At 45.2% G+C, this 23,360-nt stretch overlaps 1 protein-coding gene across 5 annotated transcripts in view; it reads left to right on the forward strand.

The window, feature by feature from the left end:
* Positions 1-17,722, forward strand: part of CDK5R2 (cyclin dependent kinase 5 regulatory subunit 2) — a 43,786-nt gene extending 26,064 nt beyond the window's left edge. For 3 of the 5 annotated variants that reach the window (XM_083504672.1, XM_083504671.1, XM_083504670.1), the window contains 3 exons: positions 3,005-3,171; positions 11,639-11,781; positions 15,181-17,722. In XM_083504672.1, the coding sequence (XP_083360798.1) occupies positions 15,545-16,483 (939 nt within the window). In that variant the 5' untranslated portion in view covers positions 3,005-3,171; positions 11,639-11,781; positions 15,181-15,544 and the 3' untranslated portion in view covers positions 16,484-17,722. The remainder of the gene's footprint in view (positions 1-3,004; positions 3,172-11,638; positions 11,782-15,180) is intronic. The other 2 variants (XM_083504673.1, XM_083504669.1) reach the window with 1 other exon arrangement.
* Positions 17,723-23,360: the final 5,638 nt, after the last annotated feature.

A 23,360-nucleotide genomic window follows, 5' to 3' on the forward strand; every position in this document is an offset into this window, starting at 1 on the left:
CCACAGACATGTGATTTGACAGTGAGTTTGGGGTAGCCCAATGCAAAAATCCCGAGAATCCATGTGGATCTGTGCTTTGTAACCACGTTTTAAGTGGGGAGGGAAGGAAAAACACAGAAGGGACAAGGAGCACGATAGGGGTGTGCGGAGAAGCAGCTGGCTCACAATGCAGGAGAGGGGTTTAATGGGAGGGAAGAAAGGAAGGCAAAAGTTTTTCCCCACCCACCAAACCAGCCCCCCCTCCCACCTGCATGTTTTCCGGCTGCCTGCGAGTCCCTAGAATGCTGGACGCAGCAGCACCGGAGCACGGAGAGGTGGTGGCTGTCGGCTGCACTCCTAGCTGACGGAACCTGAGCCGGGTGGGCTGGAGCCTGCGCGCAGTGTGACTAGGAAGGAATTAGAAGGAAGGACGCGATCCTTTCCTTTCCCCTCTGCTTGCCAGGAGGGCAGGGGATTTCCCTGCTCTTTGTTGCCTTTGAGCAAACACAGCAACCGAAAACAGAAGAGGGTGGGCAGTAAGACCCTGAGGCAGAATGCAGGAAAGCAGCAACCTCCTCTCTTTAGCCTTCCCTCCTCCGCGGGATCTGATTTTTGCCTGATTTTTGCCCCTGTACTCGGGCCAGTCGGCTCCAGGGACCACACATTCGCTCAATAACACGCACAGACATTTCCCCTTACTTTTTAGGAGAAAAAATGTGAGTGTTATAGAGAGAAAAATACGGTAAGTTCTGCCTAAGCTGGTCTTTCTGTTTTTGTTCACACATGCAGTTACTGTTATTTTTTCCTGCCTTGCTCCGCTGGATCCAAGAACACCCCAGGGCCCATAATTTTATCACTGCTATGCAGTGTGCTGGCATAGATTGGATGTTCCCTGATCTCAGAAGGGGCAGCAGAATTGGGGCAATTCATGGTCCCCTTCATATAACAAGCACAAGGAAAACTTGGTAGCTTTTCTCCATTCTAGAAGGGAAGAGATACATGAACAACCAGAGACGAGCATACAATAACAGAACATACAAAAAGCGTTGTGGATTGGTTGTAGATTTAGTGTCCCCCTCTGGTGGCAAGAATCAGAACTGTGGAGCTTGGCTTGGCTCTTATCCAAAAACTTCCGTTTCCCAAATTAGATACACACACACAGACTTACTTTTTCACTTTTAGAGTGCAAAAATAACAGCCATTCACCTTCATAAGATGCCAGTTCCTATGTCTGTGGGTGAGTCTGGGTGAGTTAGTTCTTCATGGACAGGTAATTCTGTTGCAGCTCTGCAAGATCAGGTGAACCTGATGCAGAGATGCAGCAAAGCTATTCAGTTCCAAAGCTGAGGTGACTGGAAGGAGGTGAGTCCAAAGGGGGGGGGGAGAGCGGGAGCGTTTCATGGTTCAATGTATGTATTACTAACTAGATACCAGGAGTTCTTCCATGGCATGCTAATGTGCCTTGGTGCAGTCCTTGGGAATTAGTCCTCTAAATGGATGGATGGAAAGATTGCTGGTCGTGGGCATGTTCATGGGAGCAGAAGATAGGCAGACACATGCTCACCCCGCTTCCCTTGGCAGTGAAAAATTCATGGTTATTACTTATGTATTACATTTTAACCCTACCCTTCCTCTGAGCAGTTCAGGAGACCATACATGGCTCCCCACCCCTATTTGGTCCTCACAACATCCCTGCGAGGTAGGTTAATATGTGAATGGCTGAAGGCCCCTGGCTGAGTGAGGATTTGAACCCAGTCCTAGTCTGACATTCTAACCACTACATGGCACACATGTGAGTGCTTCTGGATTTAGTTTCCTTTGGTTGAGAGGGCACTGGAGACTTAAGGAGCTTTGTAATGTTTGCTTCATTTGTAGAGTTTACATACATAGAGGAAGACAAGCTCCCAAGTCTCATACAGAGAAGTAACAAAGCCTGATGTTCTACCCTTGTCTCTCTTCACACCCTCCCTCTGTCTCCTTTTTGTCCTTTAAACTCTGCCAATGGTTTTACTTCTCAGCTCGGTACATATTGTTGCAGGCCCCATCCCTGTAGGGTGAAAGATGCCCATTCAGGAAACATGCATCCACAGTAACTAAAGAATACTAACATACTTTTGCCAAAAAGGCTTGGCTTTTAGCCGGATGCCATTTTAAGCAAACCCCATCCACTTTAACTAGGTCTTCACAAATATACCCATATCTCCATGCTACAGCAAGTGTTTAGGTTTATTTAAATACATTAACATTAAGATATTTCTATGGTTATTACTAATTTTAAAAAATTGAATACAGTGGTACCTCAGGTTAAGTACTTAATTCGTTCCGGAGGTCCGTACTTAACCTGAAACTGTTCTTAACCTGAAGCACCACTTTAGCTAATGGGGCTTCCTGCTGCCGCCATGCCTCTGGAACTTCTGTTCTTATCCTGAAGCAAAGTTCTTAACCTGAAGCACTATTTCTGGGTTAGCGGAGTCTGTAACCTGAAGCGTATGTAACCTGAGGTACCAGTGTAATACTAACTAGTACTGTTTAATGATTAAGTTTGGTTGGCTTCCATGTCTACTCAAGAATTCTGTATATCCCTGAATATTCTGTATATCTTCTTCATCATCATACTCATACCCCACCCATCTGGCTGGGTTGCAGGGGGTTGGACTAGATGACCCTTGGGGTCCCTTTCAACACTATGAGTCTGTAATACCTTCAGCAGGGGAAGACAACATGGTGTCCTTCTGACATTGTGAACTACAACTCCCATTAGCCCCAGCCAGCATAGCAAATGAGACATGTAGTCCAAAGCATCTCTGGAGGACACCGCATTTGCTATCCCTGATCTTCCAGGTAGTCAACGTTTCCACATTACGGTGCCATTTGTTTGCCCTGCAGAAGAACAGAGTAGTTGCTGAGGGATCTGACTACTGATCGAGTTCTTTTAAATTGCCCCCAAGAGATGCAGAAAAGGTTGCTATGAGATAAACTACCTAGGCAATAACTACAGAAGGTTGCTTCTGTGTTACCTTTTCAGTGTGAATAATGGTGAGGATGCAGTGCCACCTGTTGAACATATTGGATTTTACAAGTACTGGTATATAGTTAGCCTGAAGACGAGGGAGCCCAGATGAATCAGGAGCTTTGCAAACACACTCAGCGTGACAGGAGTAGACAAATAGCCCATGAACCTATGACTGCAAGGTGAGACCTTACTACTACCATTAGGCAGAACTGAGGCAGGTGCTGAGGGGCAGGGAGCAGTTGGGGGGGGGGTTCATGGACAGAGCTGTATGTATGTGCCATGCAACCTACTCCTCAAGCAAGCTGGCTGTCCTCATGTGCAGCAGAGGGCGCCACTCTATTGGGGAAGGGCCTTAGCTCTGTGGTAGAGAATGCAGAAAGACTCAGGCTCAATCCCTGGCAGTTCCTCAAGAGTAATCCTCACTGCCACATACCGACAGTTGGCAGACTTAGAGGCTATGACAGGTAAAACCACAGACAAAACTATTTTGGATTAACTAATCCAGAGTGAAAACTGCCCTGCTTCATTTTTCACCATGCTTACCTCTAATTAGAATTTACTTCCTGGGAAATGTAATAAGCGAATAGAAAGAGAACCTATTCAATTGACGCTGACACAAAACCCCACACGTACACTATGTAAAAGAATATCAGTTTCACCACAAGCCCCCTCCTCTCCCTCACTCTCTTCTTCCCCGACCTTCTACTGTACACAACACTAATTTATCATATCAAATGTAACTGATCTGTAGAAAAGATTTTACAACCTCAAAAAATGAGAGAATGCATGTACTTTCGTAAACCAAGAAAGTATTTCAATAGAAATTATAAAAAAAGAATTTCCTTCCTAGGCAGCTTTAATCAGAAATAAGCCCTGATGGGTTAGGTGTGCAAATCTCCTACCAATTGCAGTGCTCTGTGCCACAGACCATACTGTTCCAGAGGATCTCCAAATCCTCTGGAAATGCTTTTAGGGAGGACAGTGGGGATGCATTAAGTAAGAGGGGTTCACAAAGATCAGGTGCCCTGCCTTGTGCTAAAGAGAAACACTTCCAAAGGGCCACCATTCTATTCCATTAGGTGACCTTGGGCCAGTCACTGCCTCTCAGCCTAACCTGCTTTACACGGTTGTTGTGGTGATAAAATGAGGAGCAGGGATAACCCTGAGCTCCTTGAGGAAAAGGTGGGATATAGCACCACCCAAAACAGACAGGTCATCCATGCCTAATCCAAAATTATACAGTGCGCAACAACTTTGATAGTACTTGCTATAGTAACAGAAGACACATGGAAATGTTCTAGAGTAAAATTAATAACTCACTCTTAATCGCATGATGTAACTAGATCTTTACCACACAAAGCAATTAAGAGTGAGATAAAAAAGGGAAAGCAAAATGGGTAAGATTACTTATCAGATATGCATTTATCTTAATGGTTTGTGAATCAGAAAACATACATTTGTTGGTTAAGGATATGGAGTCGAAGCACATCGGTCAGAAAGCTAAATACGTAGCTAATTAAAAGCGGGAAAGAAAACATGGACCCTACGATAGCTTCACCTTAAGTATTAGCTGAAGATAAAGCAATGGGTAGTGGGTGAGGTTTTTAGTACCTTAGTCAGTCATACAATCTTGTCAGACAGATTGATGATTAATTTGTGTAGTCCACATGACAGTACCCTCAAAAAACACAAATTTTAATGCTTTCCCCTGCAAAATTTGGGCTTACTCAATACAGGGATAATTCAATAAACGGGGGGGAAATCAAGCTTCAAACCACTCCACCAGGGGTAGCAGACAGTTTATTTCTGTGCTTTTGTGTGGGTGGATCAGTTGTTGCTTTCTGCTATTCCCCTTCCATGACCAATACTTCCTCAATGCTTTCATTTCTTTTTTGGCAGAGCTCATGTAACTATTTTTGGTGTGCTCTTGAGTGAAGGTCCCCCTCCCCCGTTTGATCACTCAGATTTGAAAAAATAGAAAACTGCAAGCAATTTTACAATGGCCTGACTGCGTGCTTTTCCACACTTTTTGTATGGGATTTGTTTATTTAAAATGTGTGCAAGCAGCTAGCTGCATGCATGCCCTGTTGGCACTTAACTGGCATAACAACCAACCTAATAGAAGGCTGGGGCAAACACAAAAGGGAACTCCTACTGGTATGAACGGGAAAGACCAAAGTTGTGCCTCATATATAAATTCAAGTACGTGCAGGTTTGGATTACTCCGGTTGAATTCTAATTGAGAAAGCAAGGATTAACAACTAAATAATGCTCAAATATGGATAAGCCCTGATGGAAACACAGGAACTAATGCTGGTACATTTAGCATAATTGGTGCTTTGAGTAGGCAAGGAGAAAACTGGGAGTGCAGGATAATAAGCAGAGCAGCATCAGATACTGTGAAGAGTAATAGTCTGGGAGTTGATGTCTTTAGGTGTGCTGACACCATCATTCTTTCTTCATCCATAGAGCAGTACTGTGACATAAGAGAAGCCCTACTGAATCACGCCAGTGGTCCATCTTCTCCAGTACTCTGTGTTCACAGTGCCTATGGAAAGCTCGCAAGAAAACTTGTGTGCAACAGCACTCTCCTCACTTGTGATGCCCAGCCACTGCCATTCAGGGGCATGCTGCCTACAAGAGTGAAAGCTGGCAGCTGGTAGCCATCGATAGCACTGGTAGTGCGGGAAGGCACTTAAATTTTGCAAGGGGGCTAACATGCTGCAGGTGTTTTAACAGTCAGGGATGATAGGAACTGAAGGATATTACGGTAATAATTTCATGGGGAAAGTGCCTAAAGCCATAAAGCCTCATGGACACTAGAGGGCTCCAAGGAGAAAGTAGCAGTTAGTTCAAGCCACTGAAATATTGACAGGGAAGAAAATTAAGCTTTGAAAGTGGACAAATGCTTGAATATAGGAAATGAGGTGTGTTTTTGGGGAGTTTTGAAACCCTCAAGCCTCACATCCTGAGTTCCCCCAGTCTTAGCCAAATCAGCATCCCACAAGCTTCTAAGAGCAATACCTATGAAGGCTACAATAAGGTTTGTAATTTTGGAGAGTATATGGATGGATGGATGAAGCAGATTTCCTCTTTCCCCATGCCCGCTCAAAGAGGACTATGCAGTCCTTTGGCAAACTCACTTGATTCAATCAATCAATCAATCAATCAATCAAATTTACCTGTTAAAAATAAGCATTCCGAGACATATTGCCTCTGTCAGTCTAGATAGAATATAATCATTGTGCCTAGTAACTATGCAACTTGACATAGGGGTGGCAGGAGTTAAGCTGATCTTTATCTCATGGACCACTTTGCTCCTGTGGGTGTCTGCAAGTGGCCTCACATGTGAGGCCGAAGCAAGGGATGTGCAAGTGAGCCACACTCCCCGTTTCACCCTTCTGACGCCTGGTGCAAAGGGATAAGTTTCACATTTACATATGTACACATGGAGGGAGATATATATCCACAACAAGAGCACATGGATTCTCCCTTCACAAAGTCTCCCTTTGCATGAGACACTGAAAGCAGAGAAAGAAGGTGCATGATTCATTCCAACAGCCTCTGGCTTCCATGCGAGGTGCAAAGAGACTCAGACTTTTTGGTCCTGACAATGTGGAAGGTATTCCCTTAGCTGGAGAAACAAACACCCTTGAAAGCTAATTGTTGGTCACTAGGCAAAGGCTGGGAGACACGACCTCTGTGCCAACACACTGTCCCCTCCTGTGCATACTGTGTGTTGGCGCTGCAGGCAAGAATTCAATCATCCTTCTCTTGCATCTGAAAGTCTTGCTCCTCCGCTTCATGCTGGTTGCCACCCAGAGGTACAGCTTGGTTGCCTTCCCATTCCCCATGCTCCCTTTTCTTCGAGCTGCCCTTCATAACATACACATCAGTGGCTTCTAGGGCTGAGCACACCAGGGGAAGCACAGAAATAGCTTATCTCTAGGGCTCTGCAGTGCATTTTGCAGATGCTTCTCTCGCTCTGTCTCTGATACACATGCATGCATGCACGCACGCGCACACACACCTCTACAATTCCAAGCAGGAACACTGAGGAGGAAAAAAGCTCCAGGGCAGGCTTTTGTGAAGCCCCTGGCTTCACTTGGCTTGATCCTCCATACCCACAGGCCTTCCTCACTGGTCCACCCCTCACTGCCCTGTCTTTCTTGTGTAAATTGCAAGCCATGGGGTGACACCAACACTTCTGTGTTTTGTAGCACAGCATACAGCACTCAGCTAAAGCTTCAGAAATGCTAAGCAGCAGCGGTAGTGGAGTGCTTATCCAAACCATATCCACTGGCAGAACTCTTCAAATGTCAACTATGAGCTTTATCCTGGTTTACCACTCCCCCATCTGCCATAGAAGAGCATAAAAGATGGAAGTAAAATCTCCAAAGCAGGGAAGTTGTAAGTAAGCTAAGCACAGAAACTAGGCTAGTGACCAGAAGTGAGTCACCAGTAGCACACGCTGTAAAATCTGGAGAGGATGAGGTGCAACAGTCCTGAAGTGGAAGAATGGACTGTTTCTCTTCAGACTGCAGGAGAGAGAATGTCTGTCTGTCTATCTCTCTGTCTCTCTGTCTGTCTGCAATCTCTGTCTGTAGAATGGACTGGGCTCATTCTTTGTGCTCTACCACTGACTAAAACAAGGATGGGGAACCTGTGTTGGTGGGTTCCAGGGATTGTACCAAGTGTAGCAGCACTCTGCGAACATTCCATCAGCAAAAGGTTTTCTGTTTGCAATGGAATGTTCTCACCTCCTTCCCCCACCATCCAAATATGCTCTGGGGGTTTCCCCAGCCCTTTGCAGCAGATTTGGGTAGGGTGTGGGGCATTCACAGGGAGAAGAGAGGGAGGCAAAGTCCCTTTGCACAAGTGGAAATTATTGCACTGACAGAACACATTAGTTGACTACCACCCTGTTATAGGAATTTTAAGGTCTTATATATATATAATAAATGTTCATAACTGTACAAGGCAAACACATACATAAATATATAAACCACATGTCTGGATACAGTACAGCAAAACAGTCCTAAAGCCATTTTGACTCAGTCACCTCAAATATTTCTCTGCAAGGAGGAAGGAAATGGAAAAGCCTCCCCACTGTCTCTTTGTTCACAAATCCTGTCTTAAGGGTGTGTCTGTGTATGAATAGGGTGAGCCTGTGACCTGGATTCAGGACCTGGATTCAGGAATTATGTAGTCATCATCACAAAATATTGGTCAAATGGTATCCTGGCAGACAGGAGAAAAACAACACACTCAGATTTCTGCTGTAGACCACCCCTTCTGTGATGTATGTATGATGTATTGGGGGGGGTCTTGAGCTACAGGGGAGGCAATTTCAATTTTTTTTAAGTTTTTTATTTATACAACAAGAAAAACAAACAAACAAAAACCACAAATACCGAATTACACACAAAATACAAAAATAACCACAGACACTTAATATTCTTAGCAAACAATAAAACATCTATTGGTCTTAACACTAAAGACCCAACCTCCTGTCTATTCCATACTTCAAATTCATATTACTTATTGCCAATACACTTTTTTATAATTAAACTTATTCTCATTAAATCTAATTTCTTATATCTACCTTGTAACTATTACTGAAGTTCCTCGAATGCTGCAACAGAATTTAAACTACTATATTTATTTTTCATATATTCTTTAAAAACCTCCCATTTAGAAACAAATTCCTGTTTTGATTTATTTTTTATTTTTCCTGATAAACCATCTAATTCAGCATATTCTGTCAGCCTTTGGATCCAATCTTGAATAGAGGGGATTTCATTACTCTTCCATTTTGCTGCGATCAAAACTCTTGCTGCCGCCGTCGCATATAAAAAAATACCCTTCCTCTTTTGTGGAATATCCAAATCTGTTATTCCCAGGAGGTAGGCCTCTGGTTTTTTATTGAAAGAGATCTTTAGCATTTTTTGCAGTTCTGCATGTATACTCTCCCAGAATACCTGTATTTTCCTACATATCCACCACATATGGTAGAATGTTCCTGAGTCTCCGCATCTCCAACAATTACTTGATACATTTTTATACATTTTTGAAAGCTTCCATGGTGTTAGATACCATCGATGTTGCATTTTTTGAAAGTTCTCTCTAATCGTGTAACAATTTGTGAATTTCCAATTGATCTTCCATAAATTTTCCCATTGGGCCATGGTTACTGAGTGGCCAAAATCCTGGGACCACCTCACCGTTGCCACTGTTACCTCCTCCTCCTTGACTGTCCAGTCAAGGAGGAGGAGGTAAGTTTTGGAAAGAGTTTTTCTTTTAGAATTTAGAAGATCAGATTCGAATCGGGAAATTTCTGTTGAGAACTAGGGGAGGCAATTTCAAATGTCTATATAAGAGTTTGCACACCAATGTTCTGGATCTCCTCCTCCTTCCTGCATGTGTGGGGAGTGCCCTGTTGCAACAGCTTTAATAAAGATCAGGCTTACTAGCTGCTTTGCTTCTCAATATTCTCTGGTTGGCCTCTGTTATTTTCTCCTACCGATAAAAAACCTACATAAGGACTCTATATGGTTCCCCATAAGGGAAAAGGAGCAGTTTCTTCTTCTTCTTATAACAGCCCTATCTCTCATCAGCCCTAGCTAGCATGGACAGTAGTCATGGAAGATGGGAGTTGTAGTCCAACAGCATCTGGAGGTCCAGTGGTTCTCCATCCCTGGACTAAAGGGCAAGGTTGCTCCAGTATCAGGCTACAGTGCTGCAACCAAGAAGTAACTACCATTGAGCTCAATGGGATTTGGGGCTAAGAAAACATGGGAAGGGTTAGAGGGGTGAAGAACAATGAATGCTGTGTAGATGCATTGCTTTTATCAATTTAATGTAAGACTTACTTGTTTTCTGAAATAAGGCATAGGAAAACCTATGTGCTGGGCAACCTGACAAAACCACAAAAACAGAGAAGCAACATTACTTTATTGCACCCAAGGCACAAGACACAGGCATTTGCATTCCCTTTGAAATGGTTAGTTAAGACTAGGGAAGGACAAGGATCTGATAACAGTTTCAGACAGAGCTCATATGCAAACAGCATTTTATTGATGTCATTCACTTCCAGCCCAGACAACTCCCTCCTCCCCAATCTTCCCAATTCCCCTGTAGGGAATGCCACTTTTTTTCTTGCCAGGGTCTCAAGAGGTGCAATTTTTCATGTCACAAAGTAGCAGCAGCATGACTGTCTGAGAAAAAAAGCAGCACCTGTTGAATGCAGCTTTTAAAGGCACAAGAGGCCCTGCCAAGAAATGATAGGGCAATCTTATCCCTGATAAAGTGAAGTGTAAATCAAGAAAGCAAACACCATAATAAATCTAGTAAGTCTTTAGGGAGCTGCACTTTTGTGTGTCTGCTGTGTGCCAGGGGCTGACATAAACTCAGTTAGAACAAAAAACCCCAAACATTTGGTTTGATGAAGCCCGCTCAAAAAACACGAATAGTCTTTAACTTGTGTGGTTTAGAAACCTAACTGGTGATCGTTTCCTTGATTCAAATTGTTGTGCATGATCTTGTATTTGGAATGCAATTAGAAGTCTTTTCTCATTTACTTAGCAGTAAATCCTGCTGATTTCAATGGAGCTTCAAAGTAAGTAGAAACAGAATTGCAGTGTGATGGAAAACACCTGTGAAAGCATGAAAAACACTAGAACAGGAGAAATTGTGTCTGGATTAATTGGTGAGGGAGAGAGTTGTCAGCATGCTTATACATGAATTATTCTGGTGCTTCTGGAGAAGGGAGAAAAGAACTCCCAGTCCCAGTAGTGGCAGTGAGCTGGATAAGTTTCCTGAAGCAAGAACCTCTAGGCATAGGCCTTGTTAAAAGAGCAGATCTAGATGTCAGGGTGAAGGTCTGCCTGTCTTCTCCCTAATTTGTAGGGATCTCATGTGCTTGTGTAGTAAACTACCATGTGAATAAAATTTGAAATAGTACAGTTCAGAAAAGGCTTACCACCTCTGCTCTTTGTGAGAAGTGGGTTGAAGGTGGGGTGATGGAATGGCTCTACAATGTGAAGTGTTGTCTGAGGCACTTGACTGTGAATTGAGTAATATCTGTAGCAAATGCACTTTTCCTTTTCTTGTGTCAGGGGGCCTTCTCTGGGTCACCCAGTGAGGCCACAACCCCTCCTCATCCAAGGCTCTCCTACAAATTCCTTTCCTCTTTTTGTTGCTAACTTTATCATAAGATCTGAGCTGTTCCATCTTGTTTTTCTCAGCCAACAAAACATGCTAACATATTCTTTTAACCAGTTTAAACCGGTTCAAGACTTAGTACATTTAGTATTCACCTAAAGTGCTTTACTTCAGTACCGTCTCTGGTTTATGAAGAATGAGTTAGAATATTTGTATACTCTCCTGTACCCCAGTAATTCACTTATTCTAATGTTGATCCCAAGGATACATGGTGTAAAGTAGGTACAGTTATATTATTTATTATCAAGCTGGTGTAGGAGTGTGCTCTTTTTAAAACTCTCACAGCACTTTTAATCAGATGGGTTTCATTTATCTGGTTAAGAGTTTTGAGAAGCTCAACGGTGCATATGCACTCACACCAACCTATGTAGGTCCAATGAAGAGTAAAATAACATCCTTTGCATTTCATTTTTCCCATGATAGGTCCTTTTGTACAGTATTGCCATGATCTCGGGAGTCTCCCTGAATCTGAAGGTGATAAGACAGACCACCGTGAAACATCTCAGCCTGTGAAATGGGAATGATTACCATCTACTTCCTTCTTACCATGTTCTCCAGCAAAAGAGGTAAAGAAACTGCTGTACTCATGTATACAGCATAGATGGATAGAGTGATAATTCTGTTACTTGGATTGATGAATCCCAGACTTGTATGTTTTTTCTCAGAAATTGGTTGTTGAGCAAATATTAACAAATATCCTTGGGGCATGCAGTGGAACAGACATCAAAGGTACAATATGAGTGTGAACACTATAGACCAGGGGTCTGCAACCTTTAAGACAAAAAGAGCCACTTGGACCCGTTTCCGAAGAAAAACAACAACTGGGAGCCGCAAAACCATTGCGACATTTAAAGCATGCGCGCCGCTGCCTTCCGATCTGACAGCAGGCGGGAAGGTGACGTTGGGATGGTGCGTGACTAACGCACGCACCGCCCCCATGTGACGTCACAGCCAGTACAGCGCCCGCCACAGTGGGGAGTGTCGGGGCGCACAATGCGCCTCCTCCCCTCACTAGTATCCGCCCCGGAGCCGCGGCAAAGGTGTAAAAGAGCCACATGCGGCTCCGGAGCCGCGGGTTGCAGACCCCTGCTATAGACCTTAGCCTCAGTTGAAGCCACTGAGAAGGTAAAGCATAGGATAAACACACAAGGCAGGCCAAAACATGTTGTAAGGTCATCAGCAAACACCCTTTTGCTGTTGTGCAAAGGCCTGGCGCTGTGCAAGTATCTACCACAGTCATTACAGCTGCTTCGCTGCAGGGTGAGCAAGACACATCCGAGTGTGTTCCTGCCACAGCCATTGCTGGGCAATCTTGACTGGAGATCAACATGGGACTTTGAGCTTGTTGGCCTTGCCGGACCTCTCAGCAGCTTTTGGTACTCTTGACCCCTAAATCTTTGTGCAATCCTTTGGTGGATTGGAAAGTTCAGGGATTGATTTCCACTGCAGTTCTACTCCTTCCTATCTGGATGTAGCCCTCCAGGCTTTTCTGTCTGGCCCCCAGGACTTTTCACAAGCCACACCCATTCCCCAGGCTACACAGATCAACAGCCCTCCCCTGTGACCTTCTCAAGCATTTTTGCCTGGCTGAAATGCATCTTTGAACTGTGATAGCACCTGTGTGTGGTGGTGGGTATTATTATTATTATTATTAGTAGTAGTAGTAGTAGTAGTAGTAGTAGTAGTAGTATACTGTCCTATATCTGTAGGCGGTTACAACATAAAACCACAATTTTATATGTGTGTACAGTGGTACCTTGGTTCTCAAATGCCTTGGTACTCAAACAACATGGAACCCAAACACTGCAAATCTGGAAGTAAGTGTTCCAGTTTGCGAACATTTTTCGGAAGCCAAACATGCTCCATTTTGAGTGTTACACTTCCACTTTGAGTGCCACACTTCTGTTTTGAGTGTTACACTGAGGTCTGTCTGTTTTTGCTATTTACTTTGTGTGTTTGTTTTTGCAGCTTTTTTGTGTGACTGTGTGGAACCCAGTTCAGCTACTGATTGATTGATTGTGTGACTGCAGTACATTATTTATTGCTTTCATTTTATGGATCAATGGTCTTGTTAGACAGTAAAATTCATGTTAAATTGCTGTTTTAGGGGTTGTTTTTAAAAGTCTGGAACGGATTAATCCATTTTGCATTACTCTCTATGGGATAGCGCACCTTGGTTTTGGAACGCTTTGGTTTTGGAACGGACTTCCGGAATGGATTAAGTTTGAGAACCAAGGTACTGCTGTATGTGGAAACTTCTGCCTTTTACACCTGTTGCTCCTCCCACTTTTGTTCTGGCCCTGCCCACCACTGAAATGCTGACCTTTGAAGGTTGTTCATTAGCTAATGTGACCCTTGGACTGAAAAAGGGTATCTCACCCCTGATTTAAAGAGTGGCATCTGCTTAACCCCCTTGGATTTTTATTATAAAGAGTCCTGCAAGGGTCTATATGATTGACATGCATAGATAGTCCAACATTTGGGAAGTGCCATCAATGGCATACAGCTTTTCTTTCTCAGCCAATTCAGGTGCAACATTGGTTCTTCTGAATTCCTGTTGAGAGGCAGACTTGGGGTTCATTGAAATTGAACCCGCACACCATTGCTGTGGTTGAGCAGCTTTGGCGATCTTGGGGAGGTCAGAATATTGCCTCTGGACACGATAACATTCCTCTTGTGTTAGATTTCACAGTTTTGCTGTCTTCCTGAACCCAGCCCTGCTCTTTGAGGCTGCCAATATTCATGCATTGTCTACTGTATAGTGTTCTGTGTGGGCCTCACCTTGGAGACAGTTTGGAAGCTTCAGTAAGTGCAGACTGCAGGTGCCAGTCAGATAATGATAGGGATGGAATCAATCATGATAGGGGCTGGGTGGAAAGTTTGTATGATACCCATTTTGGCTAATCTGTACTGACTTCTGGTCTCAGTGCAAGGTACTAGGCCTTGTATTCTTTAGGACAGGTGTGGAGAACCCTGGTCATTGGGTATGCTTACTGGGGCTGATAGGAGCTGTATTTAAGCAACACATGGAGGGCCAAAGATTCCCCACACCTGCTTTAGGAAATGTCTTCTAAGCCAGGGTAGTCAACCATTTTCTCATGAAGGCCTTATTATTATTTATTTAATTTAAATTACTATTCTGCCCTTCATCTGAAGGTCGCAGGGTGGTTCACAACATAAAAATGCAAAATGAGAACACCAAATACATAATAAAAACAAAAACAAACATTTTCACCTGGCACCTAAAGGTATGTAATGAAGGCACCAGGCAAGCCTCCCTGGGGAGAGCATTCCACAAGTGGGGAGCCACTGCAGGAAAGGCCCATTACTGGACCTCTCATGGGTAATCTCCAGGGGTAATCTGTTAGGGGCCGCATGCTGACTGTGGGCCAAGCTGAAGCCAATCATGGGTGTGTGGGTGACATCACACCTTCTTCTCTTTTTGTCTCCCACTCTGTCTTCCTTGCTGCCCAGCTGGCTGCTGGCCAAGGGGCAACTTGCTGTTGCCAGAGGCCTGAACTGATCACTTGCATAAAGCTTTTGAAATCGGGGACACATGGGGGCCCTCTGGCCGCAAGTTGCCAACCTCAGACCTAAGAGATACAAAGCATCAACTCGAAGCAGTTAGTGGAGGAGTGAGGAAAAGAGACAGACTAATAGTTCTTCTCCTAATAGGGAGACACCAGGATTTATATCCGCCTGTAAAACACACTCCTGGCAGTAAACCTACTTGCTGATCAAACTTGCATAGGAACAAGTAGGTGCTCAGGGACAAGGTACTCCGCACATGCTCAGCTGGCTCAGATTAAGCTCTGGCCCGGGAGGAACTGTGGGGAAAACAAGCTCTCTCTTTTGTTGTTGTTTGGAAGCCCCCCCTTCCCAATATTATTTCTCTTGAATATTGGGATCCGGGAAGTGCAGCTGTTCTTACCATCATCACAAGGATCTCTCTCTCTCATCCTCAGCGGGAAAGGAAGGCACCTGGGGGTCGATGCCTCGCGGCGATTGGCTAAGGGGCGGGGGAGCCGCGGCACGGGATTGGCTGCTCGAGGAGAGGCCGGGCGGGGCGCGGCGGGGCTAGTGCGGCAGCCAGTGCGGAGAGGGGAGCTGCTGAGCGCTGGTTGACCCGAGTCCTCGTCCGTCCTGGCGCGCTTCACTGCGGCTCCTCGAGGTTTCTCCGCAAGCTCCGACTCAGGGCGCCGGCGCAACTGCTGCGTCCCGCCCCAGCCCATGGCCGGTGCGCCGGGCGCGCCTGGGCAGCAGCTGTAAGCGCTCGGGCGGCGGAGCAAAGGCGCCAAGCAGCCGCTCGCAGCAGCAGCAGCAGCCAAGATGGGGACGGTGCTGTCGCTGTCGCCCAGCGCGCCGGGGAAGGGCGGCGGCGTCCTGGCCGAGAAGGCGGCCCCGGGCCGGGCGCACGGCAAGGGCGAGAGCCGCCTGAAGAGGCCGGGCGTGCTGATCTCGGCGCTCACCTGGAAGCGCCTGGTGGCCGCCTCGGCCAAGAAGAAGAAGAACGCCAAGAAGGTGACGCCCAAGCCGGGCTCCGCGGGCGCGCCCGACCCCTTGGTGCAGCAGCGCAACCGCGAGAACGCGCGCAAGTCCCAGCCCGACGGCACCAAGCAGGGGCCCTTGGCCGTGCCGGTGCCCACCGTGCCCGCCTCCGCCCAGGAGGGCGGCAAGCAGCCACCGCCACCACCACCCCCGCCGCTGCCCGGCAACCGCGCCGCCGCCCCCGGCTCCCCGCGGCGGGTGATCGTGCAGGCTTCGACGGGCGAGCTGCTCCGCTGCCTGGGGGACTTCGTGTGCCGCCGCTGCTACCGCCTCAAGGAGCTGAGTCCCGGCGAGGTCATCGGCTGGTTCCGCAGCGTGGACCGCTCGCTTCTGCTGCAGGGCTGGCAGGACCAGGGCTTCATCACGCCGGCCAACCTGGTCTTCGTGTACCTGCTGTGCCGCGAGGCGCTGCAGGGCGACCAGGTGGGCAGCCAGGCCGAGCTGCAGGCCTCCTTTCTCACCTGCCTCTACCTGGCCTACTCCTACATGGGCAACGAGATCTCCTACCCGCTCAAGCCCTTTCTGGTGGAGGGCGACAAGGAGCGCTTTTGGGACCGCTGCCTCGCGATCATCCAGGGCCTGAGCCCCAAGATGCTGCAGATCAACGCCGACCCGCACTTCTTCACGCAGGTCTTCCAGGACCTCAAGAACGAGAGCGAGGGTGCGCCGACAAAGGACTCCGGCTCCAACAAACACTGGACTATAAGCCTGGACCGCTAGGAGAGCCCCGACCACCCCCCCACCCGACCCCCGCCATCTCCTCCCTCCACCTTTCCGGACGCACTGCTCCTCGTTCTCTCTCTCTTCTCCCCTCCCAAGCTCTTCTCAGCCAGGATTTCACAGGGGCAGGAAAACTCTGGGGAGTTTTGGGATTGGGGAGTTGCTAGGGACATATCCTTTCCCCACCCCATCGTACAGGGTGGAGTGCTGCTCTCCACGAGCCAGTCAGGCTTTTTGGGGGTGGGTGGGTGGGTGAGGACTTGCTGGAGTCCAGTCTTTCCACCCTCCATCTTGTGGGCCACACCCAAAATTACATCAGCCCCTTCCCACAACTGCAGCACCTGAATATTGGGGGATGGGGATGGTGTCTGACCCATGATGTACTGTTGCCTTCTGGCCAGGAGCAGAACTTGCCCCTTCTCTATTACCTTGTCCCAGCTGGGTGCACTTCAGGCTCTGTGGGTGCATCCCGGGAGGGAGGGGCTGTTCTTCCCCTCCTCCTCCTTCCAAATGGGGAGAATTCCTAGACTAATGGGTCAACCTTAGGCATTACGTATTGACAAAGTTCTGCCTTTTGCAGGAAAAAGTAGCTGCTGTGACCTCACCTGTGGAAGCCCCACCAGTGTATCCATGGTTTTGGATCTCTTTGCTGCTACTGTGAATCACAGTACAGCCCAGAGCATCCGTCTTGTATTTTACTTTTACTTTTCCAGTGAAGCAATTCCTGCATGTTTTTTGCCCTTTCCTGCTGTTTGATGGCTCTGCCATAGTGGTTGTTCTACAAAGTAGATGATGGTTATATACTACTGCTGTCCACCTCTGCAAAGTCAAATGCCTTTCATCATTTCTTTCCCTCCTTCATCGCAGTGGTGGGGATGGGGATGGGGGAGAGTGAGGTGTGTGTATCTGCTTCCAACACTGAAAGGAAGTGCTGGGGAAGCTGTGCTGCTATCCTTCAATGGCCCTTATTTGACCCATTCTCTCCCTGCCTCCTCCTTTCCCCCACCTAGTTCCCTCCCATCTGAAGCAGAGGCTAGGAGCTGTCCAGGGTGCTAGCCTCTTAGACCGACATACATTTGCACATTCTCGAAGCTGAAAACAAGCTGTCTCATGGTGTTTGAATGTAACAGAACAATGTTTGACTTACAGGATGTCTGTGCCAATGTTGCTCAAATGTACAATAACATATTGTTTTATATTGTATATTTAAAAGAGATAAAAATAATGAGTCAAAGCGGAGCTTTGGAATCCTTTGATCATTCGGAACCGCAGATGTATGGGAAGAGGAATGCAGAATGCATTGGGACTGGCAAAGAAGGGAGGAGGGAAGAAAAGGATGGCAATTTGTGTTGGGGGGGTTTACGGTCAGCATCAATGGTGCATTAGCCCTTGGCTGATGATTTCCTAAATGGCTGTGTTGGCAGGAGATCCCAGACTTGCTAATGGGAATTGATATCGAATTGCAGTTCATCTTATTCCGGAGCCCTTTTAGATGAGGACACACACTGTTTTCTTGAGATCTGGCCGGGCAAATATTAGTCAAGAACTAATTTTAAAATGAAACACGCATAGTCTCCAATTAAAATGTCTGCAAATGTACAGAAAGACAAAGAAGGAAATTGCTTGCCATTAGTCTTGTTTGCTTAAGTATGCAGAATTTAAAAATAAATAATCTATGGCTGATATCTTCTAAACAGACAAGATCAGAGTAGGAATTGATTGGATGCCTAACATTCTTTTGAGAGAGAGAGAGAGAGCTCTTAAAAGCAATCCTGAATGTCCCCTGCTGACCAAACAAGACAGCCTGGCTGTCATGTATCAAAGTGCAGCTAACAAAAAAAGCTGCATATATTAAGAGCACATTGTTGGCTTATTGTGTGCTTCTTCCAGACAGGAAGTCTGTTTTCAGACTGACAGTCCTAATGCTCAGTCCTCTGAAGAATGCTGATGGGCCACAACCTATGCTGTGCTTTGCAATCCCTTAATTACATTAGGATAGGAGACGTGTATGGTTTTGGATGCAGTCTTGTTCCTTCCATCTCCTCACCACCACTATTTAGTATTTTTAAAAACCGTTTTCTTCCCATATTGCATTTATACAGCCATGATGATGCTGTTTGTAGCTTCTCCATCTTAATACAGATTTTATTTTTAATTTCATAATGGATTTTTTAATTGAGCTGTCCAAGGTACTGAATTCTGTGGGCTATTTCTGTTGCCTCAATCTGCCCCTCACCCGCCCTGGATTGTTTTGGGGTTTTTTAAAGAATTGGGTTGAGGGTGTTTAAAAGAACTAACAATGCCACTTCAGTTATTAAGACACCCTTGCAGTTGTCCAAAACATGTTGATAAACAGAAACTTGGAGAGGGAAATTTTTTGTTAGAAGGTAGTTTGGTCTTGTGACTAAATAAAACTGGAGATTCTTATTGCAATGATCAAGTCAGTGGCAGCTTTAAGTATTAACTGCCATACAGCTCCCTTGTGTAATTTGGCCTGTGCCTTAACCTTACTAGTGAAATGGGCTAGGAATTGAGATAATGATTTTGAATTTGAAATAGAACAGATTAAATGGATTTTTATTCCAGAATTCCAACATACAACTAGATAAGCTGAGCCAATCAATTTTCTATGATATTGGACTGTGTGTGTGATGAATTCACAATGGAGGGCTGCAGTATTACCACCTTCTCTGACAGGAGAGCTATGACTAGTCCATGTTAAAGCTTCATTCCTTTATTTTGTTGTGTCGAGTCAACTAGACCTTCATAACTATGGAACATTAATTCAGATTTAGAAGGTGGTTTTCTACTGAGTGATACAATATCTGACATCTGAGTTATGCTTTTCTGGCACAGAATAATTCAAACATTTATTGGATATATTATGGCAGTCATGTGCCAAAAGCATTTTTTGACTGTCTGCAGCAGCTGTGGGGAACTTTTTGCCCACCATGTGTTGCTGAACCACAACTCCCATCAACCTTGGCCATTGACATTATTGTATTCACATTGTGAAATGGTGGTGGCTTTTTTTGTTACTTTTTATTTATTTATCTTTCTTTATTTTTTCTTTTTCCCTTTTTTGTTAAATGGGCAAATAAAAAATTAATTAAAAAAACTGGCTGATGGGAGTTGTAGTTCATCTGGAGTGTCAAAGGTTTCCCACCACACCTGGTCTACTGTATGAGAGAGGTAGCCAATCTGGTGCCTTCCAACTTTTGTAGAATCTCAGCCTGAGCCAGCATAATCAAGGATGGTTTTCGTGATTATGCAGAATTAACACTTACTATGATAATAATGCACTTCATAATTGACTCCAATTTTCTGTATGTTAGAATTGGCTCTGTCAGGCTGGGTTTCAAACACTACAGATTGAATTGTAAGGTATGCCTGCTTCATTATTCCTTCTTTTTTAAAAAACTGTTAAGATAAAGGAGCCAGGTCCAGCATAATGCTGAGAGGGCCAGAGTTCAGACCTTGTGCATTAGCAAATTGACTCCACCACTAACTGCACCTATAGCTTCCACAATTTTACAGGCCTTTATGCTACTCATACATGGTTTTCTATTATTCTGACTATGAGAGCTAGCATGTACTAGTGCAGCCTTCCCCAGCCTGGTGCCCTCCAGATGTTTTTGACAATAACTCCTTTCAGCATCAGCTGCGCAGGCAGGGGCTGATGAGAGTTGTAGTCAAAAACATCTGGAGGGCACCAGGCTGGGGAAGGCTCCATTAGTACTGCTGATGGCTGGTTTCATGAGTTGATCTAGAATTTCAGTGGAGACTTAAGTTTTGTCTGAAGCACACCTATGTTTCTATAATTTGAATATTATGTCTTGACAATTTTAAAACATTGCTTCTGAGAGCATGGAGAAAAGTGATTTAATAGCCTTCCATCTGTTTACATTATCTCTTGACCTTTTGACAAGTGTGATGGGGGGGGGGTTTCCCCTTCAGCCTCAAATGCCCCAGACAGCTTTAAATCAGTGAAGAACTACATAAAAGCTTATAGCTGAGGACAACCAACTAAATATTAGTTGATTATCCATCTTAATTGGTTTAAATTTGGATACATTTGCAAATAAGAACAGCAGTTCTGAAAGGGGGCAGCCTGGTTTTGTGTTTTATTATTTGTTTTCATAGACAATTACCTCCTGTGTACGCAAAAACAGGGGGTCCTTATCAAACGGCATCTGGTGTCTTTTGCTTTGCTGTTGTTGTTGTTGTTGTTGTTGTCTAAAGTATGCATCCTGATAGGGACACTCCTTAAGTCAACAGACTTTCTGTAGACAGATAGGCATCTAACAGTTTAAGGCTGCAGGCTGCAATCCTGTACTGTACTTTAAAGCTAGGTGCTACATATGTAGGCATACATAAGACTCCACTCAGATCATGTGTTTGGTTTAATTGCTGTCCAATGTGGGGTGGGGGTAGATGGGCAAGTATTTCTATCCCCCCCCAGCCAGCCAACCAACCAACCAAATGGCAGGTGCCATTTAAAAAAAATAGATTTTTTTTTAATAGTGTAGCTGGAGAAAATTTAAAATTTCATCACATTCTTAAAATAGCAAGGACTATTTGGGGCACCCTCAATACTGACATGTCACTCATGATACTGAGATAACTATACACATTCTTACTCATGATCTCTGATTCTAATTTTGTAAGCAAATGTCTTCTTCTTTCAGAAAAGTCAGTGCTTGCAGTTCATGATGTTTATAACTATCTTTCCCATGAAAGCTGTGTTCTGAGAACTGAATCCACCTCTGAAACTTTATATGTTGCTCCATGTATATTATCTGCTTGCTATAGCTCATTGTGCATGTATGTCAGGGAAGACTTCAGTTGAAGAGATCCACACAAACCAATGTTTGCTTCCATCTTGGGCAGACCCTGTCCCGCTGGATGGGATCTCTTAGAATAGTGTGTGGACTACTCATAGGCTCTGCCCCCAAAGCACATACAACTCAGCACTATGCAAAGTTTTGTAATGTTCATTCTATTTCCCTCCAATATATATGCTTGCTTTCCAGTGGCTGGTGTCTATAACAGTAAATACCACAACAGGGAAGACAATGAGAGCCACAATTCATATAGTACTTATGGCCCAGAGACTGCCCCTCCAGGAGGGTTTCACCATGCTAGACTCCCAAATATTACTGCTTACATCAGTAGGGTGGAGAGAAGGTCTGAGAGACCTTTTTTCAATCATTTAAATTAGTTGCTATCTAGAATGGCAAAACTCTTGGGGATGGGCAGAAGTCTTTGCACTCTAAGTAATAGGGTTATTACTATGGATATATGAAAGACCTTTTACCAAGTCAGGCCTCTGGTCCACTATTGTTTATTCTGACTTGCATAGGGTCTCCAGCAACATAGTACCCAGATGTGTGGCCTGCATTGTAGTTTATGAGAAAAATTGTGGGTAGGCAGCAAGCAGATGGCTTAGGGCAGGCATCCCCAACCTTCGGCTCTCCAGATGTTTTGGACTACAATTCCCATCATCCCTGACCATTGGTTCTGTTAGCTAGGAATCATGGGAGTTGTAGGCCAAAACATCTGGAGGGCTGCAGGTTAGGATGCCTGGTTTAGGGTAAGCTTTTCCAGACTTGGGTATTCAGCTGTTTTGGGACTACAATTCCCATCATTCCTGACCACTGGTCTTCCTTGCTAGGGATGATGGGAGTTGTAGTCCAACAACAGCTGGAGACCCAAGTTTGGAAAACCCCAGTTTAGGGACTAGAAAACTTACTTTAGAGTGAGGAGCAACCTGTGATGCTGTCTGAAAATGTTTGCTGTGAACCAGAAAATAGTGGGTCACTGATGTTCCACAATGCAGGACAAGGAGGACTTTTGGCACGGTCAATAGCAGTGTGGGAGAAATTGTGTGATGCGAACTTGTGTAATTCATAGTACAGTGGTACCTCGGGTTACATACGCTTCAGGTTACATACGCTTCAGGTTACAGACTCCGCCAACCTAGAAGTATTACCTCGGGTTAAGAACTTTGCTTCAGGATGAGAACAGAAATTGTGCTCTGGCAGCGCGGCGGCAGCAGGAGGCCCCATTAGCTAAAGTGGTGCTTCAGGTTAAGAACAATTTCAGGTTAAGAGCAGACCTCCAGAATGAATTAAGTACTTAACCCGAGGTACCACTGTATCATACAACTGATGAAGTTCCACCATCCCTTTGGAGCCTTTCAGAGCCAAGCGAATCAAGGTGGGGTCCATTGTTTTGGAGTATTGTTTTGTTTTTAAGCATTCATGGCAGAGAGGCAAGAAAATATCTGAACCTACCGTAGTTAGACTTCCCTGTGCATCAGATAAATTGAATAGGAAAAGAAACTCAGGAACTGAAGGAATAGGCTGGGAATGGGGCGCAGGGAGGGAGGTTTGTTGTCCTGAGCTGTTGACTGCATTGGGTAGTGGCAGCCGAGCTTTGGCTGAAGCATCTTGGACCTGGACCAGTTCTACCTTGAGCATTGCACTTCCTGCTGCTGCCCAGCTATTACTTCATAGCCCATGAATGCGTAAATAAGCGAATGCTCAGACACCGATGCATCCATTGCTGACCCTGGACTTTAAGGCATGGAGAATCTTAAATAGTGGAGTTCGGGAAACTGCAGGAAAACATTTATTGCTTTTTATAGTATAATGCAGAATTGGAGGGCAGCACAAGGATCATCTAGTCCAACTCCCTGCAATGTAGGAATTATTTATTCAATTTACCTGCTCTAGGTTGAAGGAGGATTCTACTGCTTACAGCAGGCTGGGAAAGAATAATAGAATTGCAGAAAGGGTGGTGAAAGAATTGGGCAGGAGTCACAGCAGCTGCCTCAGATATTTATGAAAGGTATCGGCGTTCTCTCCGAATAAGG

The sequence above is a fragment of the Podarcis liolepis genome, assembly GCF_965112155.1.
Source record: "Podarcis liolepis genome assembly, chromosome: 1".
In the NCBI taxonomy this organism is placed as follows: Eukaryota; Metazoa; Chordata; class Lepidosauria; order Squamata; family Lacertidae; genus Podarcis; species Podarcis liolepis.